Consider the following 23,124-nt stretch of genomic DNA (forward strand, 5'->3'; position numbering starts at 1 on the left):
TGATATTAATACATTTGATGCATATAAAATATATTTTGATTGCTTTTACACTAATTACCCTTAAACTGATATTTAATTTGTAATTGCCCACATTCTGGCCAGGACTTGTACCATTAATATGAAGCACCAAGAAATGAACCTTTTCTACTTTGCTGGAATGGTTCAGTGTTCCTTGAAGCTTCATCTCACCATCACTACATAGTATCAAATTATAATTATAACAACAAAATGTTACTTATAACAACTAATACTTTCAAACAACATTGTATTACACACGCAAAATGAGCTTTTCATGAAGGCATTACAGTACACATTCATGCCATGTTGCAACCTACAAAAAAAATCCACATTTTGGGGATTTTTGTTTTTTAATCCAAAGAATTACAATTTTCTAGTCATCAAAAACAGCATCACATGGCGTGTGTGTGTGTGTGTGTGTGTGTGTGTGTGTGTGTCCTCATGAGGGGCTGCAGCTGGATACTAAGTGCCCTTATGGATCACAGAACTGTCCATGGGCAGTGTATTAACATACAACAAATTATTAAATACTGTACATATTGTACATGTTTTTTTGACCTTCAGTAACAACTCTAAACAGCCTGCCTGCAGACATTTTTCACTTATTGGCCATATAACTGGCCGAACTGCATTTTATTCAAACTACTGACGGTTTCCTCAGTGTGTGGGGTGGCACAGGTTCCCGGCAGGCAATCTTTCAGGAAGCACTCAGAGAATGAAGGTCATTTGTCCAACTCATACCTTTGTGTACTATGCCTATTGGAAGTTGAGCACATAGCTACTGGATAATCAACCTCTTATACTATACAGGGGTCATTGACCTGGAAATGCACACCATCCGATCATAATTCTTCTCATGCAGAAAGATAAATTTGCAATATATATGTATTTTGTGCATTATACAGAAGTAAAGATAAATAGGAATATTTTGTAAAACGTAAAATAGCACTATTTTGACTAGAATGAATGCCCATATAAGATTTAGATAGAGAACGGAAATAAAGTGAAATACAATCCAGTGTTATTTGTATTTGCTTTGTATGCATGCTTTCACTGTGTCATAATTAAATGACAAAGTCATGTTAAATGATAATTGTTTTGTGAATGAATTGCTTTCCATTGTAATATTAATCTCCATTCCACACTGAAGAGGTGTATTACATTTCAGTGTTGTCCATCAGAGGGCATCATAGACCTGACAAACCTACATACAAAGCAGCTGTTGTTAGTTTTCTTGAGGAGATGAGAGGAAGCTTTTGCTTTCTACAAATTTCATCGCCCATATCAAAAGCCCACTTATGGTGAGACTGCATGTTTGCAGGAATGTCATGGCAGGGTGTCAACAACATGTCATATCAAGTCATATCAAAAATAGTTCCTCTTTCAACTTCAGTTCCTCTGATTTCAGTGAATGACTTCCTTTGTCATTCTCTATGTATTTTGTATGTATATGCATATATATATATAGCTGGTTAATAATTGTAAGCCTTGAGTCAAAAGTACAATATTTAACTCTAAACTAGTTTGAAGGACATAAAATGGAAATATTCAGGAAATATTCCTAGAAATTGTACTTTGCAGTACTTGAGAAAATGAGTCACTTCCCACAACTGCTACCACTACTACCACTACCAATACTTTTACTATTTCCACTTATCATAATTGTCCTACTACTACTACTACTACTACTACTACTACTACTACTACTACTACTAATAATAATAATAAAGATACCACTACTGGGCTACTTCTACTTCTATTTGAACTATGACAATAATAAAATGATTGTTATTGGTATTATCAACTCACCATTGTACTTTTAGTGCCTCACTTGTGGAACTTAATTCGTATGCAGAATGAACTGAGAGTAAAGGTGCATATTGGTAAGATAAAAAAAACTTTTAAAAGTTAAAACCAATTGGTTTACGAAGCTACGAGTTTGTGTGAAGTGATCAGCGTATCGACCGGATTTTATTATGAAAATCTCGGAACGGAAGTCTCAGTTTTGTGCTTTGTTTACAGCTCCATACCAGCAGAGGAACTCCGCTGTCACCAGCGCCAGGCTCTGGATCTCTCGGACTTGGCCGGTCAAGATGGTGCGGGGTGCGGTGGTGCTGCTCGGTCTCGTGCTGGTAGTGCTGTGCCAAGCAGAGTTCGCTCCACCTACAGTGAATATCAGCTTGGATGAAGATCCAGAAGTGCGATGGGCGCCTCTGCTGAAAGTCTTCGACGTAGACTACCTGAAGAAAGCCGGCGCAGAGGTCATTGAGTAAGTTTTCCAGAAGCTCTGTTTGACTACCATGTAGTTAATTATACCGTTGAAGTAATGATAGTGAGTTTATCTTTCTTTAAAGTGCTCTATTACCCTGAAATGCTGTTTACCAGATGTGCAGAGGTTAGCAATTAGTTATGAGTAGTGCACAGCTAATGTATTGAAGTAGTATACTGGTGATTCATAAAATAAGGTTGTCAGGATAGAATTATGAAAATTCTTGGGTAACTAACAGACCAAAGATGACATGGTTTTACTGTCTAATACATTTTCATCTGTGGTAAACAAGAAGAGGTTGAACTATGTTCATGTAGCTGAAAAATATAATTCTAATAGAGAGCCAACAAGCTAACATAATATTAACTTATGCCAGCCTTTAACGAGTAGTTAAATAAACTTCTGGACTAATGGACTTCTGGACTTTGTTACTGTGTTAATCTTCCAATATTTGCTGACAGTGATTGTTCACAGACATGTTTTTATTTATTGTTTTTGTTTGTTTGTTTTTGTCAGCACTACAGTTCCAAAATGGGTTCATCATGCAATTGCACCAATTGTTGCGGCCTTGGAAAAGTACATTCCTCAGCCTTATGCAGGGGAGATCCGTGGCATGGCTTCAAACCTGGGAGGAAGCATTTCAGATGTCATCATGCTTAACTTTGCCTATGAAATATCTGCGTACGTATGATTTTAAATCTACTTACAACTTCGTAGTTGAAACACAAGTACTATGCAGAGGCCCACAGTTTCTATATCGCAGAATTAATGTGAAAGTCCACTCATGCATGCAATCAAACTCTATGCATTCCTAGATTTTGCACTAGCATCATAGCTCAGGACAAAAACGGGAGCGTGTACCACGGCAGGAACCTTGATTATCCGCATCCTGTTCTGAGGAATCTGACTGTGAACATAGTTTTCCTCAAGAATGGAGAGGTACAGTATGTACTCCAAACATTACAAAATTGAATAGCAGGCAGTTGCACCTCCTCGAACTATACATAGAAAACAGCTAAGAATAATTTATGCAGAAACAAACATCAGTCTGTAAACTTTGGCAGGTGCACAATGGAAGTTCCACAATACAATATGATTTTCCTTTCTTTTCTTTTTTTAATTTGTTGAAACTGCCATTCAGGTGGCCTACCGTGGAACCTCTTTTGCTGGCTATGTAGGACTGTGGACAGGACAGAGTCCTAACAAGTTTACTGTCTCTGGTGACCAGAGAGGTAAGACCGTGCTTCCTCTCAGCTGTCATGTTTGTCCAGATAGGCTGCATTAGTCTGATTTTATTGGTTCTCTTTTGTTTGTGATCATCAGGAAGTGAACACCTGTGGAACTGGTGGAAGAATGTGGTGTCCGCTTTCCTCCTTAAGAGATCCCCAGTCAGCTGGCTGGTCAGGGAGGTGGGCATATTATGGAAATGAGTATAATGAGGGACTTTACTGTATGAGGAAATGAAACTTACTGTGTGTAATCTATGCAGACTCTGGAGGAAGCGCAGGACTTTCAAGAGGCAGTGATGCGTCTGTCTAAAATCCCCATCATCACTGGGGTGTATTACATTGTGGGCGGGGTGCGAGCAGGGGAAGGGGTCGTCATCACCAGAGACCGAGCAGGCCCTGCTGATATCTGGCCACTGGATCCTGTGAATGGGGGGTAGGCAAAATAAAGGATCTGAGTTTGAGTCTGATTATGCAACTGAATCCAAATATAAAATTGTGTTCCTCTTTTAGATGGTACAGAGTGGAGACGAACTATGACCACTGGCTTCCTCCTCCAGCCAGGGATCAGCGAAGGTGAGTCATCTCGTAGGATGAATGCATCCACAGTATTGTTGGTACTGTTATTACACTCTTGTTATGCGTTTCATTTCTTAGAGACGCAGCCAACAAAGCACTAAATGCTACTGGCCAAGATCACATAAACATGGATACACTTTATCAGGCAAGTATGAACCAAAGTACACGCGATATTGGAAAATCTATAATGCACATTGTGAAAGTCAGAGACAATGTATGGATTTGTAACAGGGTGTTGTCCTCCAGGTTTTGTCGCTGTATCCGGTGTGTAATGGGTAAGAAAGATGTTATCTGTTGATTATACTCAAATGTTTTTATTTAAGGATTCATGTGACTGTTCTTGTTGCTGAAATGGGGAAGTTGTGTGCATACCAGCTTCAGTTCCCTTTGCTTACTCCTCAGCAATAATGTCAATAGGCCCTTGTTTGACACTTTACTTAAGCACATAGCAAGTAGCATATAGAACAGCAATAGCTGGGTGTTTAAAATTTTGAGTGCGTGCCAGACAGCTCTTTTTAAGAAACACTGGCTTGTTTTAATAAGGTTCCTTCTGTTGCATCATATTTGATCGAATACTACTGTCTTGATACTCTCCCAGAATTACTGTTTACACAACAACAATGAGTGCGGCAGCTCCTGAGCAGTACAACACACTTGTCAGGCCACAGGTAATTATATTACGTCTAAAATGTATATATTTGTTTGTTTGTACTCCTTCAATCACTTTGTCATAGAATAATAAGCAATGAAGTGATGACTCTCTCACTCACACTTTCTATTCTCTCTCAAGGGCTGCCCTGATACTGACTGAACTGACTGCAGTCAACAACGCACTGATTTTTGCTGCATTATCCTTGTGCATCTGAACTTCACAACATGGTTACATGCAGAGTCATAATCATGTGGAGATGATATAATTGAGATTAGAGAGGAATTCCATAAATGCATTTTTAGGGGTGACTGCTTTTCTGCCTCTAATCAAAGAAAAAAAAATCGCTGCGATAATTTTTGTCACCTTCTGTACGTGCAAATTACATATCAAGCTTTTCAATACTGAAATTATTGTGATCTTCTGGAGTGAAGTGAGGAGCATTTCTGGTGTATGAAAAACACACTGGAATTCAGCACAAGTTGAAATATCCTCAGGGCAGAGTGGGGTTAATTTATCCCTGTGATTTATACATCCGTCAGTTTTTAAATACAAGTAACCGAATCTCACCTCCAGGAATGTGACAAAAGCAGGTTGGGCACAAAATAGGGAAGGTGACGATGACAAGGAGGGAAGGAGGGAAGGAGCTCCGTTTGTGTATTTGTGCCATGCATTTTCTTGTTAAATGCAATTAATGAGCAATTGATACAAAGTTTTTTTTCTTTCTTATTTTTTCTTTTCTTATTTTGAATGTGGTGTGCTAATGCAGTGTATTTTAATACTCATAATATTTTTTACATCAAGTAGAAGTTGAGAAAGGAATAATGTCTTCATGCAGTTTTACAGAAATTAACATGTTCAAATTAAATATTTTTTCTTTGCTAACTAAAACTTGCCTTTTGTCTCAAAATACAACTGAGAGGGGACTTATTTTAAAGTTTACACTTGAGATCACACCTCTGGGAGTCACATGATGCTACCTAGCCAAGCAAACATCTTTAATTTATCCATTCATTTGACTTTAAAAACAATGCTAAAACAGACTTTTGCCCATCACTTTTAAAATATCTTGCCTACTGATGAGGGTTGGACCTCTGACTGACACACAAGATTGACACCAAGATAAATAATTCAGCTGGACACAACAAAGCAATTAGCAGCAACACTGAAAATGGCTCCATGAACTAACACTGCAAATGTTTCAGGATCAGGCACCTCTGTAGCATGTTTAATGCATTGCTTACAGAGATTACAGACAAACCAAACTCATGAAAAAATTGCCTCTAAAATAGCTAAACTCCAAACCAACACAAGCACATGATTTGCTCCCACTGTGAACAGAGGTTCCTCTTTCCAGGCTGTTTTGAACTTGATGACCATTTCGTTCTCTTCCATGGAGCGATAGCTCTCATCAAACCACTGAAAAGAGGTGGGGAGGGCCCCAGTGTATGGGTCCCTGCAGGTTTGTGTTTCTTCTTCTTGTGCTTAAAGTTATAATATGTAACTTTTCCATATTAAAATATCTAAAAATTACTAGACTTGTTCTATATTTTCTAATTTGTGTAAAGACAGCAACAGTTATAATTAAAAGTGTGTTTCTTTGCGTAGACTTAAAGAGGGTCAAAAAGTAACAGGATATAAATGAAGGATTTAGAATAAGTTAAATAATAAGAGAAGAGAGAGGGAACAGGCTTTAAGGGATGAAGAGGATCAGAACAAGAAAGAGGAGGAGGCCCCCCCCATGAAAGCCACGACCTGGACGACGTCTTTCCAGAGTCGGCGGGAGGGATTTTTCTGTGCCAGGTGAGTCAGAAGCTCTTCAAGGTGAGTGCAGAGACTGTATGATGGCAGCATCGATGACTCTGTCCTGGAGAACAGTTACTATCTCCAGGTCCTTCATGACAGCTTTGCAGACTCTTTATGTATTTCATGTTTGGATTAATGCCTTCTACAGCAGGTGTTTAGTGTGTCTCACCCACTACTCCTGGCTCAGCCTCTGGATGGCAAGACATTTTGTCAAGAGTTTGACTGTCAGCACAGTGACAAACAGATGGAGCTGGTCCTCATATAGTGCTTCACTGGGAGCTGAAGGGCCAGATCCAGTTTTTTCTTCTGGGCTCTGATTGTCCTCAGAGTCCTCTCCAAGTTTTGGGATATTTTCCTCAAGTAGAAGCTCAGATACAATGTTCTCAGGGTGTTCCATGTCTCTACACTGGTTCTCTCTCTCTCTCTTTCTCTCTCTCTCTCTCTCTCTCTCTCTCACACAGATGTGAAGAGTTGTGTTCTTACATTACGACAAATTTTTCCAATAATTTTCAAACGAGATGAATCCGTGATCTTAATCATGGCAATAGTCAGTTTCATTTGGTCAACGGTCAATGACGTCATACCCCCTTTGCACATTGTCAGTGTTGTGTTTGTGTGTGTCAGAAGTCAACAAAATGTATTTGGTAATTTTTCGTATTTTTAACCAGATGAAGGATATTAGTAATCGGACATCTGGATCTTGAGTTATCAGAGGAAAAAGCCAACCAAATGTTAATGTACGTGAACGTTTGGTTACCAGGGTAACCCCGGTTCTCTTTCAAATCTTGCTCAGTATCTCACTGTGGGATGCGCCCTCTGGCGTGACCAATCACGGAAGCTCCACTACCACCAGGTATGTCAGGGGACAGACCAATCATCTGAGCTGCATGATACAGCCCGTCCCCCTTTATAACCACCTGCAGCCCCCACACAGCATTCTCAAGTGTATTTATTCTACATGCAAGCAGTGCAATGAGATACCTCACTCAGTTTTCAGAAAACCGGGGTTACACTCTTAACCAAAAATTCTCTTTCAAACCTCGGTATCTCACTATGGTTGACATGGCCCATTAGATTGCATGCTCCGAAGCCCAAAATACCTCGATCCAGAAGATCTAGCATACAAATTAAGATGAACCAACACTCAGGCCGGAGTGCGCCGATGAAAGCACTGTCACATTTATTGCATCATTACTCAGTCGCTAGCAAGATAGAGTCTTCCCTCTGTGACAATGTGCACACAACACGAAGAGCTGGTTACTGCTCATAAACCCCTCAGTTCTGTCCGAATAGGCCCACAAGGCCCAAACGGGACAAAGTGTATTGAGCCACCTATCACTCTCCTGGGCAAAGGGTAGGGGGTGAAAAAAATCCCGCATCCTCAGCAATCCCCGAGGAACGATGAAAATCACCGAAGCCATCAGCCCTGTCAGACACAGACAAGCCCTCAGCGAGACCAGATTCCCCCTCGGAAACAGTGAGGTGGTGATGAAATGTCTGCATCCGACAGAAAAGCAGAAAATCTCAAAACAAAACTGAATTTATCTTGAGACCCAAATATTCTATATTCTGAGTGGGTAACAGCATGCTCTTGGCATGATTGACACTGAAACCCAAGCCGGTAAGGCAGGGTAATAATGCATGAGTTTCCCTCTCCACTTCCTCCTTACCATGTCTAAAATTTACTGCATTCAGTAATTCAATTAATTTAACATTTAGTAATTTAATTTAGTGAGGGCTCCAGACTAAACTTTTCCACTGGTAGCACTGGTGCTCCTAAACGAGTATATTTCTTCTGTATATAAATGGTCTGTACCTCTGAATGTATTAAGTATTCTGAGCATGTTGAGTACTGGGTGTTTTGCAAATTTTAGGCCACAAGAGTGCAGAGCGCACAAACCTGATGTGCCAGTAACAATTGGAAGTAAAATGATATCCTTTATTACCTGCCAAAATTATTAAGCTGTAGGCTACATAAAGCTGATAACTTATGAAATCAAGAACTGATTTTACTTTTCTTTATTATAATAACTGTGTTGAGGCCACATTTGCATTGCAACAGAACCAATTTATATGTATGCTGCAATGATGAATCCAGAACATAAAGGTTGGGACTGGTAGTGCAGTGTTTCCCATACATAGATACACATTGCTCTTTTTTTTACTATTTCATATGGTTAAAGTCTTATGTCATTGTAGAGCTGTGCGCAGTGCATAGATTTACTCAGCCCCTCCTTGCCCCGCTCCCTCTTGCTCACAAACACATTGACAACAGACCTGTCTGTCATAGTCGTACTGGCCATCAGGTAGTGGGCCATGAAAAAAATCCATACAGCGTTTACCACCCCTGTTTGTCTATTTATCAACCTTCTCTGTCATTCAGGGTTGCAGAGCATGCAGTGTGCGTGTGCCAGGAATAAGCTTAAAACTTTTTACTTTTTACATGTGTAGCAGACATAGTGTACAGTACAGGCCATCAATGGTCACCACATGCTTATGATATATTGTAACACTTTTGTATTTGCAATACAACAACAAAAACCTTACCGCATCCTTCCCTGGGCAGCCGCCATCAGTGTCGGCCAATCAGTGCCCCCCTCACCTGTAACAATGGTAGTGGCATCAAGCACCTGCTCTGTGTGCTCCTCCAATTTTGGCTTTTTGAAAAACCTCACCATGGACATTTGTTTCGCCTTTGCTAGGTTAACTGTTGGTCACCACCAGGCTACTTGTTTTATGCTAATAACATTAGCTAGAAAACAACTAATGTGGCACACTCTTGCCAAAACAACCAACTGCAGTTCATGTGATTTAAAGTACAAAGAATTTTTATTGGTAAATAACCGCTACATGTCCATAAGTGATGAGCTTGGCTAATGTAGTATTATTTGCCTTCAAAAAAAATGATGGAACTAGGGAAGCAATGTGGAAAATATTTGTCTGTAAGGATATTTCAGAGGAACACTGATTGGTCTGCTTGATATTAGTCAGTTAGATGCAGAATTTATGCCCAACGTAATTTTTCAGCATCTTTCTTACTCTAGGCTACAGTGCAGATGAAATCATCAGTCAATGCTATATGGAGCTGCTGTCATGAGTGGGATCAGCCATGTTGCAAAAGAAGGTAGGCAAGGATATACCACGTATCCACTGCTATGGCCACCAGCTGCACATGGCAGTGGTCCATGCAATGCAAGGAGAGCCATGTGCAAAATTTGTTTTAGATATATCGGGATCACTGCACTCCTTTTTTCACTGTCACTATGCTTCACAAAGCTATGATGTCCCCTCCCTCAAACGCCTGCTGGAGAGTAGGTGGACAAGTCACCATGATGTGGCCAAGTGCCTTAGAATCAGGATACAATTGTCAGTATCCTTTCAGTCGTTTTGGAGGACAGTGCAGCAGCTGCATGAGGCATCAGGTGTGTTGATGATGCTTCCTCCTAAAAGTGTTTGGTGCTTCTGACCTTTCAGGCTCTGATGAAGATGAGAGATGATGGGTCATTAACCAGTTTAAGATGACCCTGCTCCAACAGATATAAGAAAGAGGAGAATGAGCTTACAGCTTGCAGGTAGTGTTGTTCTGACCACTGTAGGCCACACTCAAGACTTTGTGACTCCTAGTCAGTCTCTGAAGAGAGCTTTTCTCAGGTTTTTGGACAGTCATTGTAGAGATGGAGACCAGGTTCTCCAGGAGCAATCTTGATCTCATACTAGCAGTGAATTGCCTTCTTCCTCAGTCTCGCTCTTTTCTGGATGTTGCCATGTTGAGTATGTATGCAGTCGCAGACTTTATATGACATTTTTGTAGCCAGCAATTATTCAAGGCAGTCATAATGAAATGCAGTATGTTTTTATATTTTCATAGGCTGTACAGTTACATATGCCACATAGAATAATGGATTGTTGTGTGATAATTATACAATACGAATACATCTGTGTGTAATTGTTGCTGAAACTCTGTAAATAAATATACAATTTATTTGGTTTTTTAAATTTTTTTGGTTTACCACCAAATTTTGCTTATTACATTATTCCCTTGTAAGATGTGACTTGTAAGACTTTACCTTTTCTTTCTTTATTTTTCCAGAGATGTGGATGTTGGCATTCCTCTTTGGTGTCTCCAACTGAAGATCAAACAGATTCCCATTAGAGCAAACCAGATCAGTGCTGGGAAAGAGTATGACTGGAGCTGTCAGAACTTTTAGCAGGGCAAATTTTGACCCAGAGTCGAAAATGGATGTCGTGTTTGTAGTTGCTGAGGGAGTTGGAGAAGGTGCTGTAGATGGGGCATTCTGCACTCTGCTCATGAGACAACTCCAGAGCAGTTCAAAGGTTCAAAGGTTGAACCTGTGTGTGTTCCAAGGTCCAGAAGAATGAAGGCCTTTGGAACAAAAAAATATATCTTTGTAGTGGCTGCTTACCTTATAATTACTTTTACCTAACAATGACTCAGCATTTTCAGGTCTAATTGGCTGATTACACATGTGTCAGTTTCAGCCTCTTCCTGTTAAATGGATTACTTTTACGCAATTTTTGGCAGTTAGTTTTTTTGGCCCCTTTTCTTCATTTTAACGCTTGATATGTATGTACATGTGTTATATGTTGAAACACTCATGAGCTACTATGAACAAACTGTGATGTGAACTTGCTGCTTCTGTGTGGTGTGGATGTCATTGTCACGATCTGCCCTGTTCCTGCTGTGTTTTTCCTGTTTCCCCTCGAGCTCCCATTGCGTTCCCTAGTTTGGATTACATGACTTTGGATTTTTTTTATGGTTTTCATGTCCCTGCCTGATATTTTTGTCAAATTAATCTTCGAACACTACCTGCCAGTCTTTCTGTCTGCATTTGGGTCCAAGCGTCTTAAATTATAACAGTTACACTGGTTGTGATACGTGGTAGACATTGTCAACTCACTCAGGACTGTTGTGGAGAGCGGCATGCAATGTAAGATGAGGCCATCTTGGACAATACCAACCACCCTCTCCACAACATTCTGGCAGGTCAGAGAAGCAGCCGCCGCCAACGTCTCGTCTCGCTGCGCTGCAGAACAGAGAGGTTCAGGAGATGCTTTGTCCCCACTGCCATCAGGCTGTATAACACCTCAGCCAAAGGCAGTGGCTCATGACTTGTACTATTGTGCACCAGAACTATTATTGTTTATTACTATTACTATTGAGCTGCTGGACATTTGAATTTTTTTTTCATTCTGATTGAAGTTTTCGACTGTTTACATGGGATGTGATTTAATATGTTCTGGTGTTTACGAGCACCAAGACTTTTAATCAGAACAGCTGTGTGACATGAGCAAAAGTGATGTATACCTACGTGGAGAAATGAATTTTCCGATGTATTAAGTCAAGACAGTGGGCACACACAGAAAGAATGCAGCCAGAATGTAAATTGTTAAATTGTTTACTTGGTACAAATGAGGAAAAAAAAGCAAAAGCTCCATTTTTATATTAATTTGCATATTTTTTATTATATCATGCTCATCATGGTGTCCATGTCCAGAGAAATAATCACATTACATGTACTCATTTGGCAGATGCTTTGATCCAAGCGATTTAGAAGTTCCTAAAGGCAACAGTCTTTAACCCTGTGAAACGATCTAGCAAGATCTTTAACACCTAAGGTATATTTTAAAGGCATGGATGGGGATTGAACCCATGATCTCTGGTTTACGAGACCAACGCCTTACCACTTGGCCACCACGCCTCCATAGCTTGGTGTGTACGGCCATCATAATTTGCACTGTGGATGAATGAGCAGAGGAAAAAGGTGGATTTAGAGCAGTGTGTGGAAGAATTTGACGTAACGTCAGGTGAGTGCAACAGTTGACTGACTGTTGTGACTCACCGTATATTACAATACAATACAGCTCAACAGCACCACACACTACAGCCTCCAAAATGATCATACAGTTGAGTCAACAACTTCAATAATTTTAATTAAAAAATCAATATTATAAGGGAAGATTTATTGTCAGGCTGTTGTATAAGACTGCATTAGTTTTAGCTAGATAAACTGCCACCTCAATGTATATTTTATTATCCATTGAATGCACAGGCTGCAAAATGCCTGACTGGAAATTATTGGTTGCTTTCAGTGCAGTTCTCACCTGGAACAGCATTGGAATACCATGCATACACCTGTATATATGCCTGGTAGCCTAAAGATGTTCTTTCCTTTAATAGCTTTATCATATAATCATCATTATCACCATGCAGCATTGTTAACCCCTCCCCTTCCTCCTGTTAAAAATTTAACACAGTAATGTTTACTCAGAGGACATTTTAACGGACTTATTTTGTACTTTCATCTGACTACATTTTTACACAAGTACTTCTACTTCTACTTGAGATAAATTTGAGTTGAAGTACATTCTTCATTACACCTCATACCAGTTATCCTTAACTGTCAAGTGGTTTTGGCTTACTGAAAATCTTGCAAGTCATTGTTTCTTCTTATGTGATGACAAGTCCTTTCTAGTCCAAATAATTCTCCTATTTCACTTCTCTGGCTGTCTTCACCAACTACAGCCTGTTACATTTCTACAGTGTTGATACATCAAAGACATGAAAGGATCTTTAAATTGTGGGACATAAACACACACACACGTTTCTATTTCTGCCATTTTTGTCATTGACATAATGAATTCCTTATTACCTTACCCTAACCCTGAATGTATTCATAATTTTTGGCCTTTAACTTAGTTGTATCTGTGTGTTTTAATGTTGTTCAGTTTATCTTATTGTAAAGGACCAGATATATATAGTATGTGAATCCAAGCTGAACAAAATTGTTAGCTTGCAGATGTAGCTATGTTTCTCATAATCAAAGATAATAATTACACAATGAAGTTGAAAAAGTTATTAAGGCTTGCAAATCAAATATTTTTTAACTACAAATAATCATTAATGCAATGAAAAATAACAAAAGCTTTTGGAGCTTATGGCAGATAAAATTTGTGAATGTGATGGTCACTGGGTAAAAATTATAAGCCAGTGAATGACAGACAGATAACACTACTTAGGCTTATTGAAAGATGTATTGTAATGATCCTATTGGCACATGTGCCTCTCTGCCTTTAATGCCGTTAAAACCACAAACAGCTTTTATGGCCTAATTAGGCTACTATTGTAACAATTTGATTGATTTGAAATTTATTGTAAAAAAGAATTGATCTTGACTGCTTTGGAACTTGGGATGTGGGAATGCATAAAAATCATATAGAGTATAATAGTGCAAAAGCTGAAAAGCGTTATGGACCAGTGTAATGATGTTGAATTTCCTTTGTTCTTAATCTAAACCATGGATGCATAATGAACACTTTGTGATCTTGTCAGTCAGGTTCCGCAGTCGCTGTGCGCGCTCCCGTGAGGTTCATGCACTCCTAACAGGCAGAACCAGCAGCAACACTTGTCAGTAGATCACATGATATGACAAAGCAGCTAGCTACTTCCTGTGTAGACTGTTAGCAAGTTCACATCCAGACGGCCGCAGCGACTGCGACTGCTGTGTCATCCAAGATGCTGGCCCTCATAAACAGGCTTTTGGACTGGTTCAGGTCCCTCTTCTGGAAAGAGGAGATGGAGCTTACATTAGTGGGACTTCAGTACTCCGGGAAAACCACATTCGTCAACGTGATTGCGGTAAGTTGCCAGCAACTCAGTGTGGGCCCAGGCTACAACCTGGAAGAGGTGGTGGACGAAGCTTTCTTTGGATATGTTACACATTTATAGGTTGTTCTATAAATTTAGTGACATGACAGTTTTGGGGCCTTACAAATGGCACATGTTGCTGCAGTACTACATTGCTAACGATTTCGCTCAGCCGTTGTTTGGCTAGCTAAATGACGAAGTAGTTGGTATGACTGTGCGCTTACTTATGAAAGCGGTCATGTGAACGGACTCGTCAGTGTAATCGCTGCTGGTGTGTCAACATCAGCGATATGTTAACAACACGGACCACAACTACATTTTGTAAACAGCCTGTCTTGTCTACGTCATCCAACTGGGTGTGAAGGAGCTTACGAGGCCTGGAGCCATCATGGCTACAGGCTGCCACCTGTATATATCATCAGTATAGACTTTAAAGGAAAAAAAAGCTTTCGTGGAATATCCCATTGTATGCAAGCCAGTATAGCTGAGTTCAGCATTGGCTTCAGCCCCTGTTTAATATTTACACATTATATATTTTCTGATACTTCTTTATTGGAGCTGTTTGTTGTGATGTCTCGCTTGCTTAGCCTGCCAGCGCTTTGGCGTGGTAAGGGTTATACTATTTAGCCCAGTTTTGTTTATGTCTGTGTTTCTAGGTGATAGGCCACACTGTACTCTTCAGAAGAAGTGAAGTTGCAAGCCACAGTACTGTAGACTTCCCCCTTCCTGGATTCATCACAATAATACACACTTATTCCAGGCTCTGTTGTGGTCATGTCAGGTGATCTGCAATTAGGTTTGAACAAAGCTTCCTTCTCCTTCACACAGGCTGCTCGACTAGGCCCAGGCCGTATATAAGCCACGCAACTGAGCCTGTTAAAGTTATATAGCATATTTGAATTAAAAAATCATCATGTTATTTATTACTAAGACTAGGTAGTGCTTATATATGCAGTATAGATTGGCTTTACAGTTGAGTATCACATTTTAAGGATAAATGTCTGTTTTTATTTTTATGGCACTTTGAGCTTCTGTGATGTTTGGTTCCAGCCCAGGCCGGCTGTAAAGAGCTTGATTGAAAGCTAATTTATGCTGATGCATAGATGGTATCATTTCAACATGATGCATGGAGTAAAAGGGCAAGTGTTAAGATTCAGCTACAGTCCTCAAGCAGCTAATATTACCCCTGTAATCAAATCATTTCCTTAAATTTATTATGACCGCGTGCACAGAAATGATTCGCAACCTCCAGGCTTTTCATGTGACTTCTGAATCTGTTGAAACTAAATATATGTCAGCAGAATTTTATTTGAAACTCTTGACAATAGACTATCAGTCAGTTAGTCACTTTCAATGTGAATTACCTCACTTGGTGTGTCTTTTCACAATTTAACATTAAGTATTCACCAACATGCCACCATTTGTCCTTGCGTTTGTCTCATACAGTCGGGCCAGTTCAGTGAAGACATGATTCCCACAGTCGGTTTCAACATGCGGAAGGTCACTAAAGGAAATGTGACAATAAAGGTAGGCTAACCAGCTAAAGTGTCCAGCTGGATGCTTTCACCCTTCACTCAAAATCAATTTTATACTGGACCAGTGCCCGTGTAGAGTTGTGTACTCTGCACTGGAGAGCATTAATGGTGCAATGATTGGAACAAAATGTTACCCAGGCCCTCTTTTTTTTTTTTTCGCTTCGCTTATGACTGTATTGTTGATTTTGTGCTTTTGTGCTTTAGATTTGGGACATAGGTGGACAGCCCCGCTTCAGAAGCATGTGGGAGCGCTACTGTAGAGGAGTCAATGCAATTGTGTAAGTTTGTGGACGCTCTAGAGTACAGCGCATGGCCTTTGTGGCTGGAAACCTGAAAAAAATTATATATAAATGCATAATAAAATGTTATTCATCATGTTAATGTTTGGTTTGGTTCAGGTATTATCATTTATTATGTCTCATGTAATAGTGTCATTACATAGTTCTCTTTTGTAGATGTTATGTTTCACTTTAAATATTTGAATAAAGTGTTTGAGGAAGGTGTTTTATTTTGGCGTAGGGAAACGAGTGCTACCAAATTTAAAGTAGTATTTTTGTTTTCCTTTGCAGTTACATGGTGGATGCAGCAGATCGAGAGAAGATAGAAGCTTCCAGAAATGAACTGCACAACCTTTTAGACAAACCACAACTACAGGGAATTCCTGTAAGAGACCGCTTATAATTTTTGAACAAAAAGCTCATGATTTTTCAGACGCACCTTGGTTTATCACTGTGATTTCTGTTATCTTATCACAGCCAGTGATTAAAGTCATAATGAGTAATCGCTGCAGCTAATGGCTTGCAGTGACTCAGCGTTGATGGCCTTACACTCGACAGTCATTTGAACCCAAGCCAAGATTTTTAAATTAGTTTTCAATATCGAAGCTGACAGCATAATTGACTTGACAGGGTATGACGTGCTGAATCGATAGGGCTCCAGCTGCTGTGACTTGACACCACACACAGGCTGTTTATTTTGTCCTAACAGTAAGGATTCTGTGAAGGGTCGTGAAGGACATGTGGTTGATAGATGTCCTTTAGATTGGCTGATCAAACTGTGCTATAACACCGATATATTGCTGTGCTGGACATTGATCAGCTCTTCCTCTCTTTTTCTCATTTTTCAGGTTCTAGTATTGGGCAACAAACGAGACTTGCCCAGCGCACTTGACGAGAAGCAGCTCATTGAAAAAATGTGAGGCACTCTGAATATTGTATTTCTGCTGATAATCCAGCAATAACATCAGGAAAAGGATTTGTGATGTAACCAAAAGCTAACATGCGAAACATCATGTGGTCTTTTCTGTCACTGGTTTGTTTATCAGACTTACACACAAAATTAGTAGATGATAAATCTACAAATTATGATTTTATGCATTTCCAATGAATTAAACTTACATAATATGGCCAAAATAAGGTGGATAGGGGTATCCACATACTTGTGTTATATCATACATCAATCAAGGATTTTATGCTTTGAAAAATAAGCATTTTATTTCTTGACATTTGAAGATGTGATTTTAATCTTTTCCGTTTGCAGGAACCTATCTGCCATTCAGGACCGAGAGATCTGCTGCTACTCTGTCTCCTGCAAAGAGAAAGACAACATAGGTAAACATCTGAGGGCTAGTTCATCAAGCAAGATTACCAGTCAAGACAGGAAATTCTGTTTAATTAATGAGGTTTAATTAAATCTAACTTCAGTTAGCATAAAAACTCATTTCCCTTGGCTAGCCTGGTTCGGGGCTTAGCTTCACCTCAGACTTAGAGAGTTTCACTCTGGCAGATTGATCATAATTGCTGGTTAATTGCTGCAGTCAATTTGTGGTACATGTCAAAGTCGACTTATCAGTCAGATAAGTCAGACTAGTCAGTTTTGTCACTGTCACATGGGCTGCACTTGTTGCATTCTTCAAATCTGAGCTGATACATTTTAAAGTATAAAGTGTCTGATTCATATTGCATTCGACATGTGCTTTTCAGGGCACTGCAATTAAGATAAAGCTAATAATCTGTTGTGACTCATCAATGTAGCCTCAATGTAAGAAGCATTTTCACCATTTGTTCTCTCTTTAAATGCCACTTAGATAAAAATACAAATCTGTGTCTTACAGCAACTCTGAAGTTATTTTATAGTATTTTCACCATATGGGTCCCGATACTTTTCTTTCTTTACAGTCCAACTGATACAGAACTGAAGTTTCTAGAAACTGCTAATCATTTTATTTTATGTCTATAAAATAAATAACCTGGAGTCCTGTTTGAAGCCTCAGTTTAGTTTAATGTCACGTTGCAACTTGGACATTCATTTCCAGCATTTCGGTCAATCAGTCAAACAAGTCAAAATGCCTTACTGACAAGCTAATAATAAGACGGCATGAAAATGTATACAGTAAAACAGTATGAGACTAACGCACGTGAGAAATAAAACTGAAAAGTAATAATGAAACCAATAGAATAGATTTTAAAAAACAGTAAAACAGATAAAGGATAATAACTAAATAGATAAGAGGGAGGAGAACACTGAAAACATGACAATAACATAAACACTGTCCATAAAACATTTATGATCCAATTACTCGCATTGGACTTGAACCTGAAATGACGCGACAACAGCAAAGCTAATAGAGTCCAGCAGGATGAAGCGAAACACCCTCTGATCAGAGTTTAAATGGTTCTACATCAAACCTCATGGGTACAAATGTTTAGTAATAATTTCTTGCTGAAGTCATAAAAATGTCTTACAAACGTATTTCCTCCCTGCAGATATCACACTGCAGTGGCTCATCCAGCATTCAAAGTCCCGGAGAAGCTGAAAGTGAAGCCCTCCCCAGTCGCAGCTCTGGCCTCAGCCCTCTAACGGTCATGGGTCCTTGACAGTCATCCCTTCCACTGCCTCTGTGAAGTAATCCAGCTCTCTCTCTCTCTGCTCACTACCGTCACCACCTGCATCACCCAGTACACTACCATAGATGTGTAGCCCCTGTACAGCACTACCGCCACCCCCAACTATCTGGAGTCTTGAAAAGTTGTCTCAGTACTGTGCTAGAAGGTGGATTGTCCATACCCATCATGCCTTATCGCCTGTCATTATGGACATGCTCTATGTCTGTGTACATCATGGGAGTTTTTTTTTTTTTTTTTTGGCTTCTGTTTTCTTCGACACAGGAATCTAATGATGTTGCAGTGTACTGTTCCCCAACTAGGATGGAGCTCCTCTAATCCCACAATCAAAACATCCGTTTTGTTGCCTGTCAACATTTCGTGTTTACGTGACATCGTGTGATTGTAGTTTTTAACAGTTATTTGCCAAATGACAATGGTTGCTTTGCGCTAATGCCTTCAATTCCTGTTAAACTCTTAGCAATGTAGCCTGCATTTTTATTTGCCGGCATATGGAAGTATCTATTTTATTAAGTGACTTAAATTAAAGTTTACACATAACAAGATCAATGGAAGGCGAGACTGTGAGCGGTTGTTGTATCTGAGGCAAAAATCCTAAGATACGTCAGCAGATTTTTAAGTGCCTTTGGCTCAGTGAGTGTCCCAATCAGACAGTTATTGCCCAATGCAACTTCTAACCTATTATAAAAAAAAACAAAAAAACACTTGGTTCAGACACAGCTAAAATCCCTTGATTACACTTAACACCACCTCTAGACAATCTCATTTTATGTTTTCTAATCACATAAACACATTATGACGTCTGAGAAAAGACAGCACTGTACTAACAATGAAAAATGAGGAATGAAGTAATGGATGACTTGGGATGTGAGGTGAATATGAAAATGTTACATTTTGTTTGGTATACTTTTGAATGCTGTTTCATTTGCAGCCTGCAAATCTTTTATGTAGCTTGAAATGTGGGCTGACTTTTGCTTGCAGTTCTCAGGTTGTTATGGGATTTTTTTTTTATTTTTTTGTTTTAATTGTCTGAACATAGTATGGGTGTGCTGAAGTATCTGTTTCATAATCCCTATTTTGTTCGGGTTGGATAGCAGAAAGCCAGTGTTAGTCACGGGGACTGAGATGACAGAGAGGAGAAGACAGTCCATTAGTTGAAAGCGTTGGATGTTTGATGTCATCCATGCCTTGCCACACCCTTGGCTTAATGCTGATGTCTTCTTGTGAAAGCCTTAGCAGTCCAAAGACAAAGCCGGCTCCTCTAAAAGCGACGTATTGATTGACTCGTCATTTCCTTTCAGCGACAAGACAATGATTTCTCCCAGTTTCAACCACTGTATATTAATTTGTCCCTTGCCTGGCCAGTGCATCTTGATCTGTTAATTTTTTTTTTTCTTTTTCTGCGTGTGTGTGTGTGTGTGTGCGCGCCATCCAATGGGAGTGTGTTATCCCTTCTGCTACAATACTATATGTAGGCCTACCTGGCTCCTGCATTTCACTGTAATGTTTGTTCCACATATCCATCACCTACTCTCTGTTATCTCACATGTTGTACTGTGTCTGTTGGTGATCGTTGTTATCCTAAATGTCGATTGTTGGGACCACAGCAGCAGTGAGGGGCTGTATAATTGGGTGACTGAGTGGGTAATTTGGGGAAAGCTTTGTTACCTGTGTAATAATATAGCCTATTTGCAATTTGTATGTGCATGTGCTGAACTTAATCACATTCAATTGCAGACTTTGTAAATAAGAAGTTAGCATTTTTATTCCAACAAATGCTCCTGTAGATGTAATGCATTCTTTCCCTGTGATTGCTAATAAATTTGTTTTTATTTTTAAGGATCTCAAGCACTGCATCCAAATTCCTTGGTAAGTTGTCAGTTTAAGTTTTCACCACTAGGTGGAGGCAGAGGACTTTCAAAGGATAGTGGTAAAAGGGCTTTAACATCAGTTTTACCTGAAGTTCTCTTTGGGTGAATCATGAACCTGCTTTCCTCTTTATGTGTATACATGGTGGTTATTATAGGGCATGTGTCTGTACAGGTGTGGAGAAGTTTTTTTTTTTTTTTTTAAAGGGTTTAGAATTGCACTATGTTTCTTACACTGCGGTTCTCACTAGAAACTTCACAACACCTCCATCTACAATGGAGCCCATGAAAAGAAACCTCCATGCACCCGCAATACACTTGATTCTCATAATTTTTGTCACCGAAAGCCAGAGACCACCTTTGTGGATAGATAAGGTTCTGTATTTTCCATTAAGCAGATATTGTTACTCACAGATCCCATAATAGATGATTAACACCTCTTAGTGTTTCTTGGCAGAGAAATTATTCTTAGAAATGAAAAAGAAACACTCTGCTAATGTTAAAGCAAGTGCAGGGAGTGTGCTGCAAACTAGGGGGCAATAAAGCAAACTTGTGTTCACACAGCTGGACCTGCAGAGCTGTCGGAGAGGCAGCCCGTGCCATTAAAGCAGGAACACCTTAATTAATCTCATTTCTTAAACCCAGCGTTTAATGAACAGCTGCTGGCATTTATTGTATGCCAGGGAGGTAGTTAGAGCGTGTGGACAGATCTAGGTGTTACCCGATGAGTTCCATGGGTCAGCGGAGAATGTTGCATGTCTGTGTCCGTATGGGAATTATATGTATGTGCGCGTGGGTCCTTGAGTGTGTGTGTGGTTTACAACTGCAATAACCGCAAAGGGATTAAGTGTTGGTTACAAACCTGCCTCAAGGATTTATGTAGAGAGGTCACGGAGATGACCCAAAAGCGCGACGTACTATTAATGTAGTTACACTCCATTACCAATGCACTCATGTAATACAACGTGTTTTGCACCAACCACCTGTCACATAGGCACTATTTGCATTTCTCAAGGGTCCCAACTCTTCGCTCTGTCCCATAAATGACCATTCATCAGCCAAAATTACAACAGCTGCTATAAATTGAATTAGGGAATATTTCTCCAGACATGATTCACTCTCTCATAGCTTTCACTCTATTTAACTGCTGTAGCACTGAGCTTAAAAAATCCTCCCTGAAAGGCTTGATGGACGTCTTAAATAATGTAGATGCAAGTCAACTTTCAACAGAGCCGCTAATCATAATACAATCGCAATCACATCTACATATAATGATCCATAACGTTTGAGCTTATGCTAAATGAATACAGTAAAGCACCAGTTCAGCTTCCCGTCTGTAAAACGCCGCCCTGCCTAACGCACAAAAACTGTTTCAGATTGAAGCTGCTGTCACTTGTACAGACTGGTTCGCTTCTGCCTCTGCAGCCCTGGACAGTCTCACTCAACATTCAGTGAAGGAAGCCTGCACTTCACTTTCTCTCAATTGTCCAGCAGCACTGTAACAAGCGAATACATTGCACCTGGTTTATGCAACCTCATAAACTTGTTTCTTTCACACAGCCTGTGCAGAGGTCACACTGTTATCTGTGTAAATCACAGAAGACATTTTTTTTTTTTACAGTATGAAAATGTTTGTCTGTCCAATCAATTTTTTTTCTAACTGACATATGGTCTTATATGGTGTATTCATCTGGGTTTATTTAACATGCATAAGTAACTACTGTACTGCTCCCATCCAGAAAGGTCTGCAATAATATTTAGTCCAGCATTTAGACATATAAGTCATAATCTTTACGATATACAGCATTTGCAGCACACCCACGAAGCATCTCACTGAATCCCCAAGCTGCGAACATGTGGCTGTAAAGGTGAAGGTCATTTCATGTCTGATTTACAGCACCTGCATCGGTATGAGATTTAAGCAGCAGGACATTAAATAAAGGGGTAGTGACAACCTGACATGGTGGAATCTCAAATGACGCATGAGAGGAGTTGCTTTTTCCATAATTTTTTTTTTTTTTGCTGTTTTCACTAAATATGCAACTCAAAACAAAATAAATAAATACACTTAAATTCATATGAATGGCATGTTGGGTAAGTCTGTGAGAGACCCCATTCCTCTTTGATTGGACACACCAACACATTCACATGACTTCATATTGTCCTAGGCAGTCAGTTGTTTATTTACAGCAGTTTGCCAGTAACTCCTCTTTTTTTCATATGACAGAGATGACATCAGAGCACTGCTGTCTTTAGCTTTGCTAACTGTGGGGTAATTTGTCCTGGGATCTTAAAGCCTCTGTTTTATGAGACGTAAATAAGTTGTTCCAAAGTTGTTAAACCATAGTTTTGGGATTAGATGTTTGGAGCTCCAGCAAACGACAGGCATCTGCAAACACCTCATTCAGGTCCCTGTGTGGACCATAATTTGGCGCTAATCACTATGTATGGAATGTCACATGATTCATACAGATCTGCATGGCACATATCAACATCAGTTACTGCTCTACACCCTGTAAAAGACAGATGGTTACATGCATCTACACCCTGTAATAGTCCAGCTTAATGGGGCTCTGTAGACGAACACATTCCTAAACGGGTTTAC

The 23,124-nt window shown here is 39.7% G+C and overlaps 2 protein-coding genes and 1 non-coding gene across 3 annotated transcripts; 2 read left to right on the forward strand and 1 right to left on the reverse strand.

The window, feature by feature from the left end:
- Nucleotides 1–2,046: 2,046 nt before the first annotated feature.
- naaa (N-acylethanolamine acid amidase) lies at nucleotides 2,047–5,393 on the forward strand. Its single transcript, XM_022745288.1, has 11 exons — nucleotides 2,047–2,287; nucleotides 2,804–2,968; nucleotides 3,103–3,226; nucleotides 3,429–3,519; nucleotides 3,611–3,696; nucleotides 3,777–3,949; nucleotides 4,027–4,089; nucleotides 4,171–4,237; nucleotides 4,339–4,367; nucleotides 4,691–4,760; nucleotides 4,883–5,393. The coding sequence occupies exons 1-11, from the start codon at nucleotides 2,112–2,114 to the stop codon at nucleotides 4,901–4,903; spliced, it is 1,065 nt and encodes a 354-aa protein (XP_022601009.1). The 5' UTR covers nucleotides 2,047–2,111; the 3' UTR covers nucleotides 4,904–5,393.
- Nucleotides 5,394–12,195: 6,802 nt separating this feature from the next.
- trnat-cgu lies at nucleotides 12,196–12,267 on the reverse strand. The gene has a single exon. It is a non-coding gene; the product is annotated as a tRNA-Thr (tRNA).
- Nucleotides 12,268–14,002: 1,735 nt separating this feature from the next.
- Nucleotides 14,003–20,499, forward strand: LOC111221898 (ADP-ribosylation factor-like protein 8B). Its single transcript, XM_022745490.1, has 7 exons — nucleotides 14,003–14,204; nucleotides 15,660–15,740; nucleotides 15,953–16,026; nucleotides 16,318–16,411; nucleotides 16,875–16,942; nucleotides 17,288–17,358; nucleotides 18,514–20,499. The coding sequence occupies exons 1-7, from the start codon at nucleotides 14,082–14,084 to the stop codon at nucleotides 18,561–18,563; spliced, it is 561 nt and encodes a 186-aa protein (XP_022601211.1). The 5' UTR covers nucleotides 14,003–14,081; the 3' UTR covers nucleotides 18,564–20,499.
- Nucleotides 20,500–23,124: the final 2,625 nt, after the last annotated feature.

The sequence above is a fragment of the Seriola dumerili genome, unplaced genomic scaffold (assembly GCF_002260705.1).
Source record: "Seriola dumerili isolate Sdu_G_001 unplaced genomic scaffold, Sdu_1.0 BDQW01000088.1, whole genome shotgun sequence".
Classification (NCBI taxonomy): Eukaryota; Metazoa; Chordata; class Actinopteri; order Carangiformes; family Carangidae; genus Seriola; species Seriola dumerili.